Below are 24431 nucleotides of genomic sequence, written 5' to 3'. Positions count from 1 at the left end.
ATGTTTTATAAAGGGACTCAAAATTTGGACGCCAACATTAGATGTCCTCGACAATGTTTTAATCTAGCGAAGGCTCCTATGGAAATTGATTTGGACTAACATGCTTGTTCACCATTACACTCATCTCACACAGACAGGCAATGCCCTTGAATAACAATACCAGTCCGTTTAAGAGTGTATCCACTGTTGGTTTATTTTAATAAGCAAAATAATTACAAAAGGACTTATGAAAATAATTATTTTCTATGTGTTTCAAATCATAAAATTGTATTTCTCAAACAAAAATACAATTACTGGGACAAAACATACAGTTATCTGTGCATAATTAGTTCCAGTTTTGTACAGTTCAAGTGATACTCTCAATTAGAGGTATGAATTACAAATATGATTTGTCTATACAGTTAAAAACAGCATACATGAAAAACAGGAAAAACATTCAATATCAGATACACATTCAGTACCTGAGAGGTTGTTTGTTAGGGGAGAAATTACTTATGCATATGCATGAGCTGTTAAATTCAGTTAAATATATCTGTAGAACACACCCCAGCATGTTGGTAACTCATTTTAGTTTGGTTTTGCGTTTCCATTCAGAGGGCATAAGGCCCAGCAAGTCTGCCTGGATCGTCCAGTTTAGGGCAGGAACAAGACTGATTTCCATATGGATGGCGCCTGTCTATAAAAGGGCAAGCAAAATTAAAAACAATGAAGTATAGTGATGTGCAGAGCAGGGTAGTTTCCATTGGTTGAGATTGATTCAAGAATTTTGCCCACTTACGGACCAAGCGATTCCTTATTATAGACCTATAAACATACAAATAATGCATACTTAATTCACTAAATCTCCAATTTTATGGCTGCATGTATATGTTTGCCCATTTGGTCCATTTCAAATTATATTTACCCATTGGTCTGTCTCCTTACACGAACCATACAGCATTCCAAAGAACTATATAAATCTCTGCAAATTTAAATGCATGAAGTGATGGATGGAATTCTTGAATCATTTCACTTGAAAACTGTATGTTCCCTATAACATAAGACACCACATGTGAACCAAAGAGCTGACCTTTAGTAATATACTAATCTGTGTTACCTATAAACAGTCCAGTCTGTCCATAGCACGACCAACAGAAGTAGTATGTAAACTAACTTCCATCACTCATGACCTCAACTTCTCAAGCCCAGCCTCCATTCAAGTGGTCCCCATCACACTAACCCAACAAATGTCCTCTGCAGTCTTATGTAATCCACCCTGACTCTTTCCCTCCTCTCCTATGCAATACTTTCTTTCCTTGCATACACACATACGTGCATACATAAATTCATACTTAGACACAATTAATTGGTTTGAAGGATTAAAATAAGATTGACATTGTATCGCAAGCCATCACGGGGCAATTGATGTGCTGTTTCATTTTTCATATTTTGTAGGAAATTGCTACTTATTAGTGACCCACACTGCTAAACAAGTCGTGAGAAACAAACACGAAACATGACGGTCCCAAATCACAAAAATGTGAGATATTAATCCACGTTTCCTCCTTCATTTGGAATACATTTTCCATTTCTGACTTTCAGGATTCATCAAAGGTTCCCTGGAGTACGCATGGGAAACTACCACAGTTGTGGGTTCACAGGAGTACTCCTAGAACACTTTTTGTGAATTCCTACTTACAGTATGTGTATGTGAGTGCATTTTCTGCGAAGAGTACATCTACGACTGCAAAAATGTGCTTTATTAGCGCTACTGCAATTTGGAACTTTTTATTCTCAGGGAGAAATATTTACCCCTATACACTCCTGAAAAATATGGGTTGTTCGTACTCTGGAAGTGAATGTACTCATGGCCTTGGTAGGAGTAAATCTCAGACCAATTCTATTGTAGAAATGGCCTTTGGCAAAGTTTGTGAATAACCACAAACAAGTATGTGTGGGGTGTTTTATAACTTGTCAGGGTATTCTCACCCAAGAATGCACATTCCCCATGACTGGAATTTACTCATGCAAAAAGTATGTGTGAGTAACTCTTTTTAAGGGTACAAATCCATGTTTTGTTAATCAAAAACATGGCTTTACACTTACTGTCAATAAGGATTTGTAAACTGAAGTAACTCCAACATATTGCTTTTCAAAAGAAGCCGAAACGTTGTAGTGGAAATATATTTTTGTTCTTTGGTGAGACCTGTGTTTGAGTCACTTCTTTCTTGGATCCTACATATATATATAGTTGTATGGTCCACTTCAGATTATATATTATATACATGGGTTTGTCATTCGCGTTAATTAACCAAAATGCCAGGGCAACGGAAGTGAAATAAGATTGCATTTGACCTTTACTTTAACTCACACACTCAAGTTTACACATAAACTTGTGTGGCTCCTCGGGATGGGTCGAGAAGCATTGCCTCCCCACCTCCCTCTGCCCCCCGCCAGCAGCAACCACTGCAAATCCTTTTACACAGAAAGAATAATAAACTCTGTTTCTATCCTTTCTGTGTTAAAGGGGCAGGGCATTGGAGGTGACGAGCCGAGGGGAGTGCTCTGTGCACTCCCCTCGGAGCGCATGTGTGTTTGGCTGGCCATCTCGGGCTGGCCAAACACACATGCGCTGTTGGCTCTCTCCAGCCCAGCAACATAGTTGCTGGGCTGGAGAGAACCTGCACATGCTCCCAGTCTGCCAGAATTGGTGCAGGGCAGGCTGGGAGCCTGTGCCGGCAGCAGCGATGGGAGAGGAGCGGCGGGCGGGGTGGGAGCAGAGGTAAGTTTAAAAAATATATATTATTATTTCATTTTTGTATTCCTGTGCCCCGCGCCCTTTTCCCCATCCTGCCCCAGCCACGCGAGCCGCTCCTGCACATACACACACAATCACACACTCTTGCGGATAAACACACTCACCTGAAAGCATGCGTACAATATATATTTTAGTTCATTTTCTTACTTATCTTAGTTGCCAGATAGGTCTTATTTCAGCAAATTATACTCCAGTATTATAATATGATTCAATATTTGTGTGAAAAATAATGTGACAGAAAAGAAGGAAAATAGGCTCCAACTGACGTCCACTAGGACGAGCTGCCCCCATACTGTAGGCGCTGGTTTTGCCACCTCTGAGGCAAGGCGTCGCAAAGGCAGTATCAGGGGGCACTGTGACAAGCCACAGGTCATATCTGTGACCCCTGGCAACCTCTAAATCACGTCCATGGGGTTTGTTTCCTTACGCGAAATATATAATATCCCAAAGTACTATATAATTCTCTGTAAACGGAAATGCATGAAGCACTTTGAAGATTTGAAAATAAAAAAAGACCTGATAGTGTATAGGGGAGTAGGTCAAAAAGAAGAGAAGAGTAATGATGCAGACAAGAGCAAACCATGGTTAGCAATTTGGAAAGTCAGAACAGACAAAATTAATAGGAACAGAAGAAAGATGAGCGCTCTACTGAAGATAATAGAGAAGGAGCAGGTGATAAAAAGTAGTACAGGCCAGCTGCCTTCAGGATTACATTGCCCTGGTCCACAACTTTTGTCTCTCCCTTGCCTCTTCCGTTCGTGAGCCTACTGCTGGCTCTGGTGACTCAGTGGACTAATGCATCCATTAAAAAAATGTGTGTTTGTCTGCATGGTCACAGGTTCAAGTCCTGGTAGTTCCACTCTGCCTTTGATCCTTCTGAGGTTGATAAAATGAGTACTACTGAGTTGGGTAACAATAAATATCTATTATTCAGTGCCTAGATACCCTTCTGGGTGAATTTGGGCTTTATAAATACAGGTTATGCTATGTGGAGCATGGAGACAGGCAGATGATATATCTTTGAGTAAAGAGTGCAAGATGCGTCTTCCCAGAGCACAAACTGTTACTGGCATGCCAATATATTAAAACCAGAGCTGTAGAAAGATGCAAGGCAAAGTCTCCACCGTTTCCCTGTTTATCTCTGCCTTGCCAAACAAAGTAAAGTAATTTGGCACGGCAGAGGAGGAAGTAGAGCTGTGAAGACTTCTCTCTCCCTTCTTTGACAGCTCTCACTGTTCCGTAATGCCTGTTAGAGGGGGCAGCACATTTGCTAAATGCTAAAGTGCAAGTGCTCCTATGTCAAATGTATGTGTAATTGGCTTTCCATTATTGGCATAGTTGATTTACTAGTAAGTCCCTTGTACAGTGCACTAGAGGTGCCTAGGGCCTGTAAATCAAATGCTACTAGTGGGCCTGCAGCACTGGTTGTGCCACCCACATTAGTAGCCCTGTAAACATGGCTCAGACCTGCCACTGCAGTGTCTGTGTGTGCAGCTTTAAACTGCCAATTCGACTTGGCAGATGCACCCACATGCCAGGCCTAAACCTTCCCTTTTCTTACATATAAGGCATCAGTAAGGTAGGCCCTAGGTAGCCCCATGGGCAAAGTGCAGTGTATGTTTAAGGTAGGACATATACTAATGTGTTTTATATGTCCTGACAGTGAAATACTGTCAAATTCGGTTTTCACTGTTGCACAGCATATCTCTCTCATTGGTTAACTTGTGGGCTGCCTTCAAATATTATTAAAGTGTAGATTCCCTTTGGGAGCAGATAGAAATGTGGAGTTTAGGGTCTCTGAGCTCGCAATTTAAAAATACATCTTTTACTAAAGTTTATTTTCATATTGTGTTTTTGAAAATGCACTTTCGGAAAGTAGGCATTTTCTTGCTTAAACCATTCTGTGACTCTGCCTGTTTGTGGATTCCCTGTCTGGGTCAGTTTGACAGTTGGGCTGTTTGCACCTCTCCTTTAGACAGTGACACAAAGGGAGCTGGGGTATAATCTCCATATCCTGATGAGCCATCTGTGCTGAGGGGAGGGGAGGAGTGGCCACTGACACCTGAAAGGGTTGTGCCTGCCCTCACACAATGCAGTCTCCAACCCCCTGGTGTGTATCTGGAGCCTGCCCTGGGCAAGGCAGGATCTTGAAAATAACAGAGACTTATCTTTGAAGTAAGCCTACTTCATAGGCAGAAAGGGGTATAAGAGGAGCACCTAAAACCCCTGAAAATTCGATCACTTCGGAAATCAAGAGGAACCTCTGCCAAGAAGAAGAGCGGAAGAGCTGAGGAGAAGTGCTACCCCTGCTTTGTTGGGCTATCCTGCAGTTGCTGCTTCTGCCTGTCAAAAGGGACAAAGACTAGACGTTGTTGTGCATTCCTGCTTGAGAAGAATCTCCAAGGGCTTGAAATGAGCTTGCCTCGTGTTATTGAAGTCTCAGGGCCAATAAAGACTGACTATAGCAGTACACACACTCTCTGCTGAGACTCCTGCCCTGACAAGTGGTGCCCTATCCAGTCCCTGGGCCCTTGAGAGGTGAAGCTGGAAGCTAAGAATTGAAAATCCACAGAAAGGCAGCCGTGAGGGAAAATTTTTGAAGCAACACTCTTCTCGCGGCTGATAAATGATGCGCCGCTGGCCTCACGGCTAAAATCGACGCTCCACCTGCTGCGCAGCTGGAAGATCGACTCAATGCAGCTGGAGAACCAACGCGCAACACCCACAGCGACTGCTGTTAAGGACTTGAGCGCCAACGCAACATCGCTGGGCGTGGAAAATTAACGCAGAGCCTGTCTGGATCTGAGGTGCCCATCTGGATCGACGCATCACCCTCTTGCGGGAGAGAAGAAATATTGCACGCCGACCCGACCGAAGGAGGAAAGACGCACGTTCTCACTGGCAGGTGAGAAATGGACACATCGCTGACCTTTTTCGACCCCCCCTCACCCGTGCGGCTTTATTTTGACGTTACCCAGGTACTTTTGTGCGCTAAAAGTGTTCTCACTCTTTTCTAAGGACTAAGACTCTTCTTTTTTTTTTTTAAATCATATCTTGACTTGTGTATGTTGGATTTTTGTCGTTTTGGTCTTGTTTTGTTTACATAAATATTATCTATTTTTCTAAACCTGTGTTGTGTCATTTTGTAGTGTTTTCACTGAGTTACTCTGTTTGTTGGTACAAATACTTTACAGATTGCTTCTAAAGTTAAACCTGCCTGCTCATGCCAAGCTACCAAGAGGGTGAGCAGGGGTTAACTGAGAGTGATTCTCCTTTACCCTGACTAAAGTAAGGGTCCTTGCTTGGACGGGGGTAACCTGACTGCCAACCAAAGACCCCATTTCTAACAAATAACGTTAGCTGTCCTAGCAACGAAGGCAGCATCATATCCATATAAGTATTACCGTTATATAACGGCTCCCTATCTTTGGTAAATCCTTTCCTTTGGATGATAAAAAGGTCCCCACTTTATTAATCTATTTGTTTTATTTATTGTTGCTTTATGGATTCTATTTATTGAGTGTTCTTTTATGGCATGCTACCGAATGAAGATTAATTGACTTACTGACTATCGAAAAACTCCACCCTCATTGGTCAGAATGGTCTAATAGTTTCCAGTCTGCTACAGCCGGCTATATCAAATATCAAAGTCCCAGTCCCATGTTATTGACCCTTACTTCTTATTGGTTTATTAGCCTAGAAAGGGATTTTAAGAGCTAGGATCTCTCTCTGCTGTGGGCTATAAGGCCATGTTCAGTGGTATTTACAAGTATAAGCATAAGAAAAATGTAAACAAGGAATTCAAATGTGACAAAGATTTTAGGCGGACACAGGGAAGAAAGGGGAGGTGAAATAATATGTAATATAATATTCTCAAGGTGCATAGAAACTGCCAACATACATATCCTAATAAGAGAAAGGAAGAAATGGCCCTTTGAAGTTTGAAAAAAGGAATAAAAGGAGAACAACATGTTACTAGTTTAAGTATATAAATGACAAGGGATGCCAAATCAAGTAGTATAAATGTAGAGTAGGAACACAAACAGAAACGTCTAGATCTTGTATGCAGGAGAAGGAGATCAGAGATCAAAATGTTTGACAAGCCCAGAAAGTACAAAGGGTGTGAGATAAAGTAGGTAAAATATAAACTGGGATAGAACCAATCTTGAGATATCAAACGCCATACAATTCAACAGCTTTTAGCAAAGTGGATTACTTAACCTCACTGAACTACTCTATACGCCATTGGCAAAAGAGAGAGATGAAAGCCTAACAGGGACAGAAATTAAGATAAGATAATTACAGAAAAAAGAGGGGGCAGGTTGAAATGGGAGAAGGATAAGTAGAGGAAAAGCTGTGGACAAGTCACTGAAAGAATTCAGAGAGGAAAGGAAGTGCTGACTTAGGAAAGAAATTGAAAGGGGAAGAATCCAATATTTTCATTTTAAGGATAACCAATAATGTAATTGTAATTTGATAACATTGTATTAGTAATGTCTTTGAAGGAATCAGGAAAGGTGTTTGTGGAAAGTGAAAATTTAAAGAAAGCTGTGAGATTTTAAATAACAGTGGCTCCATAAGGATAATTGAGGAGGCAAGGAAGAATCAGTTGGAGCAATTGTAGTATTTGCTACAAAAAATACAAGAGATCCAGCTCTGAATTAATTGCAAAACAGGAGAGGTGGCAACTCGGGGATATAAACAAGTGGGGGTAGGAACTGTAAAGAAAAGAACATGGAAGATCAAGGGGGAAATATTGGTTTATAACTAGGGTGACATATCAAGGGTAAGGAGTCGAAGACCTAGTATGAGATTGTCCAGAATCAATAAATCTTTGAGCCCACACAGAGGCTTTGTAATTTTCTTATTATGTACTTTAAAAAAATATTAATAAAGTTATGAAAAAACATGCAAAATCATAGATAGCATGCAACAACACCAAGAAAGGAGTCAAATTTGTTGGAGATTTGGACATTTCACAACACCTGTTGAGGGCAAACTAAGGGGTATTTACTTAAATGGTGATCTTGCTGCACTTCCCTGCACCATAGGGAAAGGGCAGAAATGCACTGTATTATGAAATATGGCACATTATTGGCTTTTTCGCCTGCTCTGGTGCAGTTTTGGCAGCCTAGCGTTAACTCAGGCACGCTCGCACCGTGGTGCAAGGCTGCCTCCATTGCATGCAGGATAGTTTTTGTGCGGAAAGGGGCACCTTTCTGCACAAAAATAATCCATGGAGGCATTTTCCTCTTTCTATGTGTGCTGCACAAATCACAAATAAAGATAGTTTTCCCCATTATGCCTACCCTACGGGGACGTAAGATTTTGACGCATTCCCAGGTTTACAAGTCCTTGTAAAACTGGGAATGCATGAAAACCCGTGGGAGTTGCATGTGAAAATACACTGCAATGCCCATGGAAAATGCCTCCCTGGTGCAGATTAGGGCAATGCAGCGACTTGTGCTGCCTTGTCTTACTCCCTATCTATGACCCCATGGAAAGCCATGTAAACTGGCTTTGCGTGGCCTCAAATATTTGGGCCCATATTTATAGGAAAATGATGAAGTGTGACACTGCGCCAAAATTAGCAGCACTACTCCATCATTTTAACAACGCAGAGATGCACCGCATTTAATTGAATACGGCACCCCTGTGTTGTCCCCTACGCTGGAGCTAAATTTAGCTGCCAGCTCCAACACAGAGATCCTTGCACCATTGTGCAAGGTTGTCTGCGTTGACGGATGTGATTATTTATGTGCGGGAAGGTGTCCCTTGCTGCACATAAACAATCACTAATGGCAGTTTGGCACTTCTGTTTATGTGCAGGAAGGGACACCTTCCCCTTACATAAACAGTCATTTCTGGCATTTTGCTCTTTCTATGCGTGCTGCAGATTGCAGCATGCATAGAAAAAGCAAAAAAACGAGGAGGAATAAAAGTATTCCTCCTCGTTGTGCCTTGCTAACGCCACCCCTGTGGTGATGTTAAATCTGAAGCAGCATCAAAATGCAATGGGTGTGGCTGTGGCACGCACACAGCAACACCCATTGCACGTCCCCCTGATGCAGAAAACTGCGTTGGGGGGGCCCATATTTACAAGGAGACGTAATGCCACAAAACATGGTGTTACACATCCTTGTAAATATGGAGCAGAGGTTAGTGCCACTGGATCATCATGTAAACTGGTGGCACTAGGGGCTCTTATAAATACCCTTGGTTCTGCAGTTTGCACCGTCGAAGCATCACACTCCGGCGGTGCACTGAGCTCGTAAATAAGCCCCGTATTCAATGCAGACTGCAGTCTCACTGCCTGATCAACTTATCATGTAATCATTAAGAGCTTCACCAAAAAAAAGGCTTATATATATTGCTGTCCTGGAAACCGTCAGTCCAGATTTGCAATTCTCTGGTAATAGACAAATAACAAAGGGGTCCAATATTGGCCGAATATTACAAGTTATCAAATGAATTGAAGTTATACTCTGTCCATAACATAATGTGCTTTGTTCAATCACACATAGTAATCACTTGGTGCTACCTGGCTCATATCTAAAGCTACATACTAGCATAATACTGGCTGAGCTCTTTTGTGGCTATTCCTAGAACAGAAGCATTAAGAGCCAGATGTATAACCTTTTATTTTGCAACTCACAATTTGCAATCCATTTGGGAATCGCAAATTGCGAGTCGCAAAACAAAATGTACAACAGTGTTAAGCACACTGTTTGTGATTCCCAATGGAGTCGTAAATTACCTACCTCATCCATATTCATGAGGTACATTGCAATTTGTGACTGCTCTGGAATGGCTGTACTCACAGGGATGGTGGCCTGCTGGGGACAGCAGACCACCATGCGTGTAACTGCTTTTTAAATAGGGCAGGTTTTTTTTGGAATAAGCATGTTTTCCTTGCAGGAATACAGGATGCATTTCACACAAAAAATGAAAAGGTTAATTTCATTTTTTCAGAGTAAGCAGTTCATTTTTTCAAAGTAGGCAGTGGTCCGTGGGACCACTACCTGCTCTGAAAAACATATTTGCTTCCATTCACAAAGGGTAAGGTGTCCCTTGGGACCCCTTCTAGTTTGCGAATTGGTTAGCACCAATTTGATACTGATGTTAACTGTGATTATTTTGCAACTGCAATTGCAGTCACAAAACAACCATACATGCAACTCGCAATTAGGAGGGGACGCCCATGGAACGCCCCTTCCTAATTGTAAGCTGCAATCCCTATTTTGTGGATCAGTATTTGCATGTCGGCTCACAAAATAGGGATGGTACATAAGGAAAGGCCATTTTGCGGTCGTAAAAGAAAAAAAACATATTTTGCAACTGCAAAATTGCAATGTATCTCGGCCCTAAATTCTTCCTTCAAAGGGACAAAAATGAAATTATCTTTACCCATTCTGCCCAATACATTATCTGCTGGCCTTCCTCTGTTCTCTACTCTGTAAATTATATCATGCCCCTTTCCTTATGTCAAATACAACACATGAGCTTGGTTCATCTTTCTTGCTGAGGAGCAAATGAAAAAGAGGAAAGAGGTAGTATATGAGGCTGTGTAAATCATAGCTGAGACCAACACCCCCAGTGTTTTAGAGGCACTTAAGCTTTCCGTTGACATGTGTCTATGTTCTGCAACAATTGTACATTTGGTGCATAAAACAACCCACAAACATTTAACAAATAAAAAGAGCTATTTTATCCAAAATTGAGCAATGTAGAAAGTGAACAATGGAATTAAAAAAGAACAAAGCCCTCAGATATGATCCCTTTTTCACAAACTAGTTTCTAAAGGTATTGTACTGCAGAATAATTAGTCGTTTGAAAGGAGAGTGTTCATTCATTAAATAGACTGTGTATAAGCATGCATTTAAGGTCAGCATATTATTAATCAGACTTCAAGCAAATCTTTACCTAGTTCAGATTTTCCATGGAAAATCTTGCTATCTCCCACAACGTTCTCAAGATTACTTCCAGCCGTTGTTGGATGAAGTGCTCCAAAGCACTCCACATTGGTATTGCCATAATTAGTATGCAGTTCTTCATCTCCACAATCACTAGCTTCACTTTCAAAAGCCAGATCTTTCTCAATCCTGTTATCTTCCAAGTTAGTTATCAAAAGTTGACTTTTAGAATAACTCTCTAGGGGGAGTACAGAGGAATCTTTTGATAATGAAGATGCTTGTTTGCCATCTCTGCTTAGTCTATTCATGCAGTAATAATATTTATCCAGTACACTAGAACCAATATTTGAAATAACATCTGAATCATTGTCCCAACATAGCTTTTTGTGGTCCAGTGTTCCCTTCTTTAGTCTGAAGATTTCCTCTGAGCTGGATTCTGAACATTCAGTTGATTCGGAACCTGTCCTTGATGATAGCTTATCAGCTGTCATGATTCCCTTTGTTAAGCTATTTCTATGACTTTTGTCAGTTCCAGGTGAATTACCAACTAAAATAGAACCACACTCAGCACACCAATTGGAATCTGAAGTGTTAGCAGTGGAACAGATGGGGCATTGCTTGTCTGAAATTTCTTCATGAGGTTTCACTGCTACTCTCAATGATGATCTACTGCCTGTAATACCTGGCTCATTTGTGCATATAATGGGGCCTACTTGCTTATGTTCTTTTTTGCTGTAAATGGTGGTATCACTGTCCTTTTTAAAGTCGAATACTCTTGTCACAGTCTTTCCTTCTCTCATGTTATTTACAATGAAGGTCCTGTCAGTCATATCTCCATGTTCAATTGCTGCTTTACTTCTATTACCTATAAAGGTATAAGGTGGTGTAAAATCCTGTGTAAGAGTCTTATTGTCATCTTTTTTCAAGTAGTGTTCCACAAAAAAAGAACTATTTTCAAACTGCTTTTTAGTTTCGCTTTCAGAAAACTTTCCTTCAAAGAAATGGCTATCTTTGTAGAGTGAAGTATAATCTGTATGCTTATATTGCTGCAAATTGTCTGACATCCACTTTTGTGTTGTGTTCCACCCCTCTCTTGTGATGTTACCAGGCTCTTGTATGGATGAAGAACTGCTTTCAGGGTTACTATTGGACAAATAAGGCAAATGTTCATGATTTTGGGATAAAGTACTGTAAGAAGATCTATAAAACTCTTTGTTATCTGTATTAAATGTAATATTTGACTTTTTTGTTCCCAATTCAAATTCATCCTCTGAGCTATCATCAGGTGGGACCCAAAAATAATTAAAATCCTGAGCTGGATTTGGGGTTCTACTTATTGACTTGTCATGTATGCTAAATGTTCCGCTGTTAGACTGTGTGTGGATACTGTCCATACACATAGGTAAAGAATGCATTGTACATCTGTTATTTCCATATTCATGGAGTCCGCCAAGTTGTACTAAGCTGTCTTCTGAATCTGACTTAACCCCAGAAATGTTGATATTTGCCTCCTCTTTCCAGCCTTTCTTTTCCTTGATGTCATACTGATACTTCTTTTCAGAGGCTAATATACTATCCTTGCAAAAATACAAAGATGCAGCTCCTTCTTTAGTATTTTGGTTTTTACCCAAATAGGAGCTAAGACAAACTTCTGATGAAGGACTAGATTTGTAATCATGTGACTGGTGACGCTTTGAAAGTTGCAATCTTTTGGTGTCCTCTTTCCTGATATTTGGTGTTCTATTGTCTCCAGTAATTGGTGAAATCTCATCTGATTCAGATACTGTTGCGCTTGCTTCAATGTCATCTTCGCATTCACGCTTCTTGAGAAACTTCTGTGCCCAGCCCATAACATGCTTTAGTTTCTGTGTTTCTGGGACATGTACATCGTCAAGTAAACCATCATCCAGATCAGAAACATAACTTCTTCTCATAACGCTTCTGTCACTTTTGGGCTGGGTGAACATTGTTTCTTTCTTTAGCCTATGTAAATAAGGCATGGTTGCCTCTTGAGTGTAGTGATGGAGTTCATGGTTATCTTGTCGAGGTTCAGGTGGCCTGGGGGTTTCTTTATGGTCACTGGTGCTCTCAGTAGACTCCTCTGTGCTACCCCTAGATTTGTGCTTTTCTGAGACACACAGATCTTCGAGTGAAGGATCCTCCAAGCCTGATACAAAACTTCTCACCAAAAAACATGCATTCTTCTCCAGCAAATTTGGCCTAGGTGTTTCTTGAATTCCATTGTCTGCTTCATGATTATGTTTTGGAGAGCAGTCTTTATGTTCAGTAGTGTTTGAAGACTTCTCCATCACATGACTAAGTTTCTGTACCTCTGGGACACATGTGCCCTCTACTAAGCAACTGTCTAAATTCAGAACGACACTTCTGTTTGTATCAGACAGTGAAAGCATTGTTTCTTGCTTTTGTTTGAAGGAATGTGAAGGTGGGGCCTCCTGCACAGCATTGTCTTGTTTACACTTAATTTGTTGAGGTTCACATAACCTGGGAGTTTGCTTTTGTTTGTTACTGCTCTCAGTAGCCTTGTTCTTTAAGTTCTTATCACCAAGTGAGCTTTGCCTCACGTTCTTTCCACAAGAGCTTCTCGCCTTTTCACCAGTGAAGAACGCCAAACGCTTGGACCGCAAAAAGTTTAGATTTTTTGTGCGGGGTGTATCTAAATCATTTCCATCTTCTGACTGAAGCTCATCACTTGATATTCCCTTTGGGTGTTCCATCTGCTAAGAAAGTGAGAAAATATATGCTCTATTAATATTCATTTGTTATACTACATGGGAAAATATTTTACTTATTCAGCAATTGTTTCCTGTACTTTAAATTGGTGTGTGCACTTCCATTTTTTTGCATTAAATCATTTTTTACATTTTCCAAAAGAACCGTAAAATGGTATCATGAATTAACATTCTCTATCCTATTACCTTGCAATGTACAGAGCACCTTGCTGTGCAATCAATATTTCCTTTCAACAACCTTGCAGATTGCATCCTATAGCCTTCTACACCACTAAGAAGTGTTGCCATGTGCTGTGTACATCGCAGTATATTGCAACAATTCATGGTGCTGAAGAAGGCATATGAGGCCAGATGTACGAAAATGTAACTTTGCATTTCTTAAATAGCGACTTCATAGAAATCGCTATTTAAGAAATGTGAAATGCTATGTACAAAGATACTGATTTCCTATTAGCAATTCCTACTTTGTAGGAATCGCTATTAGGAAATAGGTATTAAGAAATCCCAATGCATTCGAGCCAGTGGGACGGTTTTCCACTTCCTAAACAGCGATTTCTCATTAAGAAATCGCTACTTAGGAAATGCAAAACCAGGGACGGCGATGGGAAAAAGGCCCCTTTTGGCGCACCCTAAAAATAGGGGTGCACCTTTAGAGCACACACATGCCTAAGGTGCAGGTGCGTGCTCTTTTGCAATTAAAAAAAAGCACCTTGGGGTGGTTTTTTTTTAGATTGCACCTAGTTACAACCAACTTCCAGTCTGTGGTAATTGCATCTCAAAAAAAATGCCCGAATCGCATTTTGGAAATGCATGGTCCATCAGAACAGGAAATGCTAATAGGAAATCATGGTAGAAATCGCAATTTGTGATTCCATAAAGGGCTTTGTACATTTGAAATGCCTAGTTTGCATTTCTTAATGGCCTGAAATACCAATTCGGACCATTGAGAAATGCAAACAGGCTTCATACATCTCGCCCATGGATATATAGAAAATGAAACGTCAGAACATTTTTGAAGTACCATAGCTAACTCTTCAGAATCCAGATAGTTCTTCTTCAGACTATGGGCCTGATTCTAACTTTGGAGGACGGTGTTAAACCGTCCCAAAAGTGGCGGATATACCACCTACCGTATTACGAGTCCATTATATCCTATGGAACTCGTAATAGGGTAGGTGGTATATCCGCCACTTTTGGGACGGTTTAACACCGTCCTCCAAAGTTAGAATCAGGCCCTATGTGTCTGTCATAAGCGCTGTACGGTATTCAGGATATCTATATTAATTCGATGCACTTACTCTGAGTGAACAAAATTGTAGCGTTTCTTAAACTGCCAGCGAGGATAGACTTAAAGCCATGGAAATACGCGTCCTTTAGGGCGGAGGGGCCACGCCCCACCACCTTTTGGCCCCCATGAAGAGTGTTTGTCAGGCTGAACAAAGGTCAGCCTGACACTCTTCATGTTCAGTTCAGACAGCCAGGAGCAGACATGCGCAATTTGCGCACACTGCTGGCTGCCTGAGCTGAACTTTGCTGGGCTGAGGAGGTCACAGCTCCTATGGGTGTGACCTCCTCGGCCCAGCAAAGGTACCTCGAGGCGCTCCCGTGGGTGACGAGGAAAGCGTCACCAATTGACACTCTCCCTGGGCGCTTCAGTTTAAGCCCTGAAGGGCCCAGGGCGAGTGTCAATCAGTGACACTTCGTCACAAAGTGGGGTGGGGTCAGCAGTCTCACTGACCCCATCCCACTCTGTGACGAGGCTGGGACTGCTGCCTTCCCTCATTGGGAGGGAAATCAGCAGTCCCAAACCTCCTGGGACCTGGAGGCCGAAGGTAAGTGTGTGTGTGTGTGTGTGTGTGTATGTGTGTGATGTTTCAAATTGAATGTTTGGTGCGTGCGTGCATCTTTGAATAGTATGAATGTTGTGAATGGATGTGCGTGCGTGCGTGTGTGCGAAAGAATGAGTGTGTGTGAAGTTTTAAAATGAATGTTTGGTGCATGGGTGCATGTTTGAATAGTATGAGTGTTGTTAATGGATGTGCGTGCGTGCGTGTCTGTGTGTGAAAGAATGAGTGTGTGTGTGTGCGTGACTGTGCCCGGCCCGCCCGCCTCCCTCCTAAAGCTGCCGGCCGCCACTGGAAATACGTCTGTCATTCTCAATACTTTTTCCACCCTGTTTTCACGTCTTTTGAGCCCTACAGAGGCAGAATCATGTAAATGTAATGTTTCGTCTTCTTCTTTTAGGGTTCGAATTCCCTTTCTTTGAATTTCCTTTGTGTTGAATAACGCGTGTGATATTTAATTCATCAAAAGTAAATACATGTGATGAAATTAAATGCACATTATCTTTCATAATGGTCTGCTATTTCATATATGATAATCAATCTTAAATGAATATAGCTGTATTTAATCATTGCTTTTGATCATTTATATGTTTCAACATTATTGTGAAATAATAAAGTTCCTAGACGGTGGATGATGCCTGTTACATTTGTTGTCCTTCTAAGAGAGCACTGTCTGGAAGATTGAAAATAGCTGAGAAAGGAATTATGCCCCTCTGTTAAATATTGATCCTAAAAATCTTCAACAAAACCTAGAATAAGCTATCAAAAAAACAGACATAAAGAGCTAAAAGTCAGAAGGGACTTCAAGCCAGGCGATGGAAGGATACATGGACAACCTGATTGCGTACCCACCTTAATTGAAGCTGCAAAGCTTCTGGCCTGCACTGATTGCTTGGCCTATAGTCCCGAAGACTGTGCCATACCATGGGGCACAGCTGCCTTTGTCAAATGAAAATAGAATTTATTATTCTGGAATAAAGAATGCAGCCGCGAACTATATTTGGAACTCAAAATATGCTTTTATTGTAACTTGCTATTATTGTTCTAAAACTAGAAGTAGTGAATGTTATGTTATAAGGGACTGATAGAGCGCAAGTACAACAAAAGGTCTCTTGGAGCTTAGGTAGTAGAAGTAGCAACTAGCAATAAAAGTTAGCCATAAGCTCGTCTAAACAGCCACGTTTTTAAGTGTTTTTCTGAAACCCACATAGATGGCTGTAGATTTGTTATCAGGGGAAAGAGTGTTCCGAACGTGAGAAGCAGTCACGGAGAACCTAGCCCCACCCAGCCTCTTCCTTTTGCTTCTTGGAGCAGTTAATAGGTTCAGGTAGGCTGGTATAACATGATGTATGGAGGTGTAGCTGAATTCTAGAGGACATAAAGGTTGGACTTTTATCCTGAAGCAATTTTAAAAAAATGCAGCCTGCTTTAAACATGTTCCTCTGGGCTACAGGGAGCCAGTTTAGCATTTACATCAAGGGCTTAATGTGGCAATGTCTAGGCTGATGAAAAACCAGCCTGATTTTGATTGGGTGTATGCTTTAATCAGTTGAAATGTTCATTGTCACTTGTTCTTTTGCTATGCCATTTGCTATTTTTGCATTAAAGCATGTTAGAATGGTAAGCCTCTCAACATACCGACTTTTCACCGTGTACTGCGATTTCCCATTTGACATAGATGGCAGTGTTGGCAACCCCTCAAATACTTTAGTTCTGTCACTGAAAATCAATCCTACGAGGTATCCTTTGCCACTTAAATATCTTTCTAAGGCCAGACTCACAAGCTCTAACATTTAATATCATTAAATGGATTCACTTCTGTCTGTCTAAAAGGGAACAATTTGAGTCCATGCAGCTTTTTGAATCTTCCCTTAGTATGTGAATTGTGGCACACTCTAAAATGCATCTTCTTCTTTTTTGCTATTTTGTCTGTACATGTAATCCTTGGCAACCACCATCCAATCACTACCATGTTCATGTACTCCAGTGATGATTTGATTCCAAGGAAAATGGTTAGAGACAAGTAGACAACAGCACAGGACTCAGACTGACTTGCTGACTTTTATAAAGAATATCTGCCAAATGACTCAAACTCAATCCATACAATTCCTTGACCCAGATTATTTACAATAATCACAGCCATTACGTATCTTCCTTCCGGGTAGATACCCTATGCTTCTGCCACAAACTGTGCACTTGATTCTAACTGAATGGATTATTGTTGGTATCTACTACTTTTTGGAACGCTAAACAAAAACAGTTAATATCTAACATTGGCATACTTTTGATAAAACCTTTTCTCCTTTCCATGTTGAGATGTATGAAAGATTATGTATTTAGTCATTCTGAAAAACTTTTAAATCAGCCACAAAGAGTTCAGAAGCCAATCGCCTCTCATATTTTAATAAAAATTTAGTAATGCACCTGGTTCTTCTTTGTTTCATTCCATACATAATGAAGCATGTTGCCTCTTCACAAACATTTGAAGCTCTTGGTTTCAGTCCAGAAATCCCTTTTTTCTTTCCATGACTAACCTCATCATGCCCCACTTCCACTATTTGCATAATAGATGAGAGCTACGAGAACATCCTTTTTTACTTGTTCGTCTCTCACAGATGCATCTCAAAGTCTGGGGAAGGCAGTTTCACTTGAAGCCTTGTGCCAGTGGCCTTTGCAAGTTTCCCCTTCATGTTAATTTAAACTAAGGATCTGAAGAAGTCACAATTTTCCTGCACTCCCAGATCAGGCAGGGACAGTATACTGATGTCAGAATGATAAATGTGAAGCTCAAGCTAGATGAGTGTGACAAGAGGTTACCCGGTACATGAAGCTTCAAGGGAGACAGGTAAGTGCCACTTTGATGCACATAGGATCATGCCTATGAGAAAGAGATCCAGGAAATCATCTGGCATGTCCTATTCAACATACCCTTCACTTCCTCACAAGCAGCACAGGAACTCTGACCTGCCTGCAGGAGAATTGTTGCCAAACTGCAGGACTCATGTACATTCATTGATTTACAAAGCAATATCGAAACCTATGGCTAAGACTAGAAAGAGATGTGATGTCACTTCATCAGATTTTGAAATGTAATTGCCTTAATGAGCAGAATAGCCCCTCTTCATGGTAAAGGAATTGTTGCAGCAGTTTCTAGGTTCACATGAGAAACAAAGTGGGTCTGTTCCCTGTTCAGTGGATTATGAAGATGCAAAAGACATCTTTGACTGTTTTGATTTGCTGTCGGCTTTTGCGTTCCAGTTATACAAATTATAGAAGAATGTGGTAATAATGGAATGGAAAGATTTAAAAAACTACTCACCTAGTTCACATTTATGACTAGGATGTATCCAGTTAGTGGGAAAGAATGCATTTGGCTGATCAAAGACCTAATGATTTTATGCTTCTAAATTTAGCTGAGAGGTTGCCCATGTTTGCACAGGATATGTTATCAAAAGATTCAGTTGACCATAAGATGAATGCAATGTTGAAACAGATATAGTTAGGATCCAATCTCCCTGAGAGTTGGAGTACACTCTACCTATGTTGCTAAATCTTTGAAGCTTAATTTGGAGTCTCTTTTTATCAAATACAGATCAAGCAGGGCTCCTCTGAGGTTCTTTCAATGATAGACCAGAAAGTGGATCATATGGCAGACTTGACTTTTGATGCTATCAGGACTGCAGCATTCACTGGAAGCTTGGCTGCAACTCCAAGATGAATATTGATCAGGGAATGGCATATAGATTCTACGTAAACATGATTATTCCTTCTTATGTGTTTTCAGGGACTAAAGTTATTTTGGCATATGGTGTGAAAAGCATCTGAGAATCAGACATGTGCTTACACATTTCATGGCCAATCTTCATTTGGCTCTGGCAAAACCAAGGAATCTGATGTTTGGGTTTGGGAGTCTAGTCCTAAAGAGGAGAAGGCTAGCTTTCAACCATCAGGCTAGAAAAATCTAGGTGCTGACTGCTTGTTGACTCCACTGCTGGATATCCCAGTAGGAGGGTCGTCTCCCCATGTTCAGGATTTTTTGGCACCAGTCTTCCCAAGATTTTGTAGGTGCTTTTGGTGGTCTCCAGGGATTACCAGTTGATAATTTCAGAGGTAACAGGCCTATTGAGACTTGTGGTGGCTCCAGTTTCCAGAGATCTAGCCAGCAGGTTGGTGATGTCTACAGGTCTTATATTTTTATTAAGTTCAAGGCCATACTATCTTTCCCAAAGAAAGAATGTGGTCAGGGTTCTGCTCTGTAGCATTTATGGTTCTGAAGAAGTCAGGAGGCATTTAGTTTAGTGTTAGAGTTTAAGGACTTGACCTCTGGATTATTGGTATCAAATTCAGGTTAGAAACTCTACAACAGATTATTCCAATGTTTTCTTCTCAGGTGTACATGATATAAATGGATTGTCAAGACTCCCACATATTTATTTGTGACTATTTGGTAACCTCACCTGAGCTCTCCCCGATGTGCCATGTGTGGAGGACATTTTCAGTTCACAGCTTTCCCAGCTCCCTGAATTTTCACCAAAGTCATGGCTCCATTGTCTGGCTGTTACACACAGAGGCGTTTATAGTATTCCCTTATTTGGACGAATGGTTGATACATACCCCTTCCTGTCAAATAGCGGCTCACAAGCAGAAGATCTGTTCAGTATCACTGGAGCAAAGATTTATAAACATCCAGATGAAATCTCACTTATTGCCCTCCCAGTCATTGTAATGCACAGGGAGTGGCTTTTGCACTCACCTGGGTGGGCCTTCATAGCAAAACGCAGAATGAAGGTACTGCAGTCCAGATTGTCAGCTCTATTGACCGCCAACAAGGCTTCGACCTGTTGAAGGTATTTTGGCCTTAATAGTGTTCCTGGTCCCTTGTGCTCAGGTTAATTTGCAACCCCTGATGCATCATTGGTTAGGGTCAAGTGATCCAGCATTAGAATGCTTCAATCTTTTTATAACATTTCACACTCTCTTCAGACTCAATTAAAGTTGTGCCTTCACCCTTTATTCCTGAGAAACGAGATGGCTCCCTTGTCCTGTGCGTAGTCACAACAAATGCCAATGCTGTGGGAACGAAAGGCTTTCAACAGCAATATTAACCTATATGACCACATCCTGCTATTTTGGGCATTTTGTGTAAAAGTAGAGAGAAAATAAATATATCCTGAAAGTTGAGTTCATGCCTTTTGAAATCAGGAATGCATTATGATAAACCAGCTTAAAATAGAACACAACCAAACTGATATCCTTCAAGTAAAGGATCGATACAGAAGATGGATAGGTACCTGATAGGTATTCCCCTGCCTAACTTATGAAGGAAGCAACATTTATAGGCTCACGATCTGACAGAATAAATCGTGAAATCAATAGAAACACAGATGCTGCACATCTTGATGCTGATGGAGATAGCTAATGACCCTGTGAAACCTTTTATCCACAACCATTTACACCATGCAGCCTCCATTTTTAATATGCTCCTGGCTTCGTGAAGGTAGTGAGTACATTTAAGAAACTAAAGTCCCAATCATACACACACCCAATCATACACACTACCAATAAAGACCCTTCTGGTTGTGGGTCACATAGTGCAATATCACTTAAGAACGTGAGCAAAGAGCTCTTCATTAAGATGGTGGCATCTAAATTAGAGCAGTTTCTGTGCATCCTGGAGGGTCAAATTGGATTCATATTGTAGGCGTGGGAATTGGGTAACATATGAAAGATTGTATGCCTAATCCATACACATTCAAAGTTTAATGAATGGTGTGGTCATCACATCTGATACAGAGCATGTTTTCCTTAGATTCAAAGTGGTTTTTCAGGATGCTCAAGCATTTAGCATGGGGCCTAGTTACATAAATTAGATTGTTATGTGCGTTAGTTATACCGTAGAACCCCTTCCCCAAAGCGCAATTAATAGTATACAGAGTATCAGACGACCACATATTTACATATCAAATCCCCTCTTACAGACTAATCACAACCTTGCATGTTTTCTGATGGGATACCAACACCGCAGTTTCAAACCACGAGCGGTGAAAGACTACAAATAATTAGATGCCCAGGGTCACTTTTGACGTGTGAGAGCACTCTAGAATAAGAAAATATCAGACATGTTCTCACTTTCTGCCCTTGTGCCCCAGGCTTGCAGCAAGGGTGCAATAGTTGCTCTCTAGGGACGCCATGGCATTACGCTGCCAAAACTAAGAACACATCTAGACCTCCTACCTCATGACTGAAAACGGGACTGGTACATCTCCTGGGAAGACACACATATCAGGGGGTGGCTGGAAGGTGTTCTTGTTTATAGGCTATCCTAGAGAGGAAATACTTGTTTTAAATATTAAAAACAGGTTATGCGTGAGATGTCTCTCTGTGGAGCGTATGCACCTCAGTGACTCAATGGCCGTGATGAGAGAAAATAATCTGGGAGAGGGACAAATATTAATGACAACGCATTTGGCAGGCTGTAAAGTAAAACAATGTATATCAAATTTCACGTTTCGTTCACAAAAAAGTGAACCTGGGCTGTATTTATTTGGTAAATTGTCCCACTGTGAGCATTTACAGAAGGCTGGCATGGTTTTCCACCCTATTATCTACGTTTTAACACTTTTTAATCTCTCTCCAATTATAAAATGTTTTTTTTTTTTTATTTAAACAAAACCCCTCATGTGTTTTTTTTGCAGTGTGCAATCTCGTCTACTCAAAACACTTACAAATAGAACAGCTTTCACTAAAAACGCAACATATGTGTTGAAAAAGAAAGCATCCAAGTGTTAAACGGCATAATCTGCAATCGCCTATTAGTGATTTTTTGAATTCGCAAAATGATTAGATCGTCATCAAATGTGCTTGGTGATCCACCAGATCAGGTGCAGTCAAGCAGGTGCATTGTCTCTCAAGCACAGCAGCACAATCAGGCAAACAATACTACGTAGCCATGTCACTGACAAAAATACATTTATGTGAGGCGTCGTACGTTACCCCAGAGCATCAGTGTTTTGAGCCAAGACAAACTCCAGGTGTGATGATCCCAGCAGTTCCTATGTCTTCACAAAAAGTGTTCCAAAGTCTGCAAGAAGAATGCAGCAAGTCAAAACGGCGGAAGACTAGAAAGCATACACAGTGACCATAGTAACTACCCGGGCCACTTAGAAGCAGGGCTTATGAAACCGGAAGTTAAGAGCTCTTGCATGTGTTGGCATGGCTACTATACAGCAGTGTGGGAGCCTGGAACATAACGCCGTAAGCTGAGTATGCTTACTTAGTGACCATGACAACCACGCAGCAATTCATGGCGCCCTAGGCTCTCTGCTAGCAACGGCAATGTTACAGTGTAGTGATTTTAAGTATGTTCTGCGTTTCTGAAAAAGTTATCTTTGCGAGACAATATTTGAAAATAATCTTATTGGTTATTCAATTCTAAGTGCAAACGTCTTACACGCACAACAAACGAATTAAGGAGCGAGAAAGGCGCTTTTAAAAAACGTAAACGGAGCTGCAAGGTGACAGGGTTACTGAGAGAGAGAAAGAAAAAGGCACTGGAGAGATGTGTGTGCGAAACAGAGGTAGACTAGAAAGATAACTGGCAGAGTGCTTTCTAAATGGGCAATTAATTCTTCAGTGTTTCCTTGAATACTTCAGAAATGCTGGGTGAGTGTGCAGAGTCAGCGGTGTTTGTGAGTAGGTGAACGGGTTGTAAGTGTTGCGCAGCAGAATACAATTTTCTAATACCTAATTCTAAATAATTAAATACATAAGTAATCAAGAAATAAATAATTCTGCAACAGTTTAATGCTCTTTTGCATCGTCCCTCTAGTTTAAAAAAAGGCATTTACTCTGGCCATTCATTGCAAACATAACATTTACTTCGACCACTGAGTCTGCAGACATTTAGCGAGGACGTGCTCATTCCCTACTCGGATTTCACCATTAAAGACCTGCGTGGTCTTTTAAATTCTGGTTTGGTTAACCTCGCCACCGGGAAGCTCTAAGTTGATATGAATAACATTGATCTGGTGTGCCTGATTCACAGTGAGCTTGTAAAGTGGACATTCAAGCCGTGACGTGTCAGTGGCGCATTTTTGTGGAGGGCGGGAAGGCCATTTTTGAGTTGTCACAGAGGAGAAGAATTGAGTTAGTGTGGGAAACTGGCACTTTGTTGCACGACCCTCCCACATTTTGCCTGGTTTCTGGATGCAACTTGGACTGGAGTGCACTGGGATCCTGCTAACCAGGTTCCCAGTGGCAGTGTTCTTTCCCTAAAATTGCAAGGGTAATTGGCAACACCTTTAGCTGCCACTATAAGCCCCTAGTAAATGGTACTTAGATACCCAGGGCATGGGTTACTAAGGGTAGGCCCCTGAGGGCAGCAGCACTTATGGTGCCACCCTCTAGGGCCATGCATCTAGGTGCACCCACACTGCCATAGCAGACTGAGGGCCTGATTCTAACTTTGGAGGACGGTGTTAATCCGTCCCAAAAGTGGCGGATATACCACCTACCGTATTACGAGTCCATTATATCCTATGGAACTCGTAATACGGTAGGTGGTATATCCGCCACTTTTGGGACGGTTTAACACCGTCCTCCAAAGTTAGAATCAGGCCCTGAGTGTCCTGGTGCAATCCTAAAATGCAAACTTGACATGCCCAGATCACTATACCACACAGGTAAGTCACCCCTCTGTCAGGCCTTTCAGCCATAAGGCAGGGTGCACTATATTGAATGTGAGGGAATAGCTGCATGAGCAATATGCGCCCATTGTGTTCTTGCCAAACCTGGGCCATAGTGAGTGAACAGAGCAGCTATTTTAAAAGCATGTGCTGGACACTGGTCAGTACGCATTTCACAGCTACATGATGGCTACTCTGAACCCTGGGTTGTTTGGAATCAAACAACTAAGAATGATAAATCCAAACTGGTACCAGTACTGGGTTTATTATAAAATGCATCCAGGCGTCACCTTAGAGGCTTCCCCTGCAAAAGCTAACCACCATCGCATGGTTGCCGACTGATCATCTCCAGCCTGCCACCTCCAGACACCCAATCTACAAATCTTGGGGACAGACACATCTCTCTGGTTTGTGGAACAATGCCCTTCCTGGGTGGAGGTGCT

The 24431-nt window shown here is 41.3% G+C and overlaps 1 protein-coding gene across 2 annotated transcripts; it reads right to left on the bottom strand.

Annotated features, from left to right (window-relative positions):
* Positions 1–226: 226 nt before the first annotated feature.
* Positions 227–22407, bottom strand: LOC138288410 (uncharacterized). 2 transcript variants are annotated; one of them, XM_069229970.1, is made up of 2 exons: positions 22298–22407; positions 227–13448 (listed from the first exon to the last, which is right to left on the bottom strand). In XM_069229970.1, the coding sequence occupies exon 2, from the start codon at positions 13443–13445 to the stop codon at positions 10698–10700; it is 2748 nt and encodes a 915-aa protein (XP_069086071.1). In that variant the 5' UTR covers positions 13446–13448; positions 22298–22407; the 3' UTR covers positions 227–10697. The 2 variants fall into 2 exon arrangements, with proteins under 2 accessions (XP_069086071.1, XP_069086078.1); XM_069229977.1 differs by having other exon boundaries at positions 227–13445.
* Between the last annotated feature and the right edge of the window lie 2024 nt (positions 22408–24431).

This window comes from Pleurodeles waltl, chromosome 1_1 (assembly GCF_031143425.1).
Source record: "Pleurodeles waltl isolate 20211129_DDA chromosome 1_1, aPleWal1.hap1.20221129, whole genome shotgun sequence".
In the NCBI taxonomy this organism is placed as follows: Eukaryota; Metazoa; Chordata; class Amphibia; order Caudata; family Salamandridae; genus Pleurodeles; species Pleurodeles waltl.
This window is presented reverse-complemented; position numbering and strand designations above follow the sequence as displayed.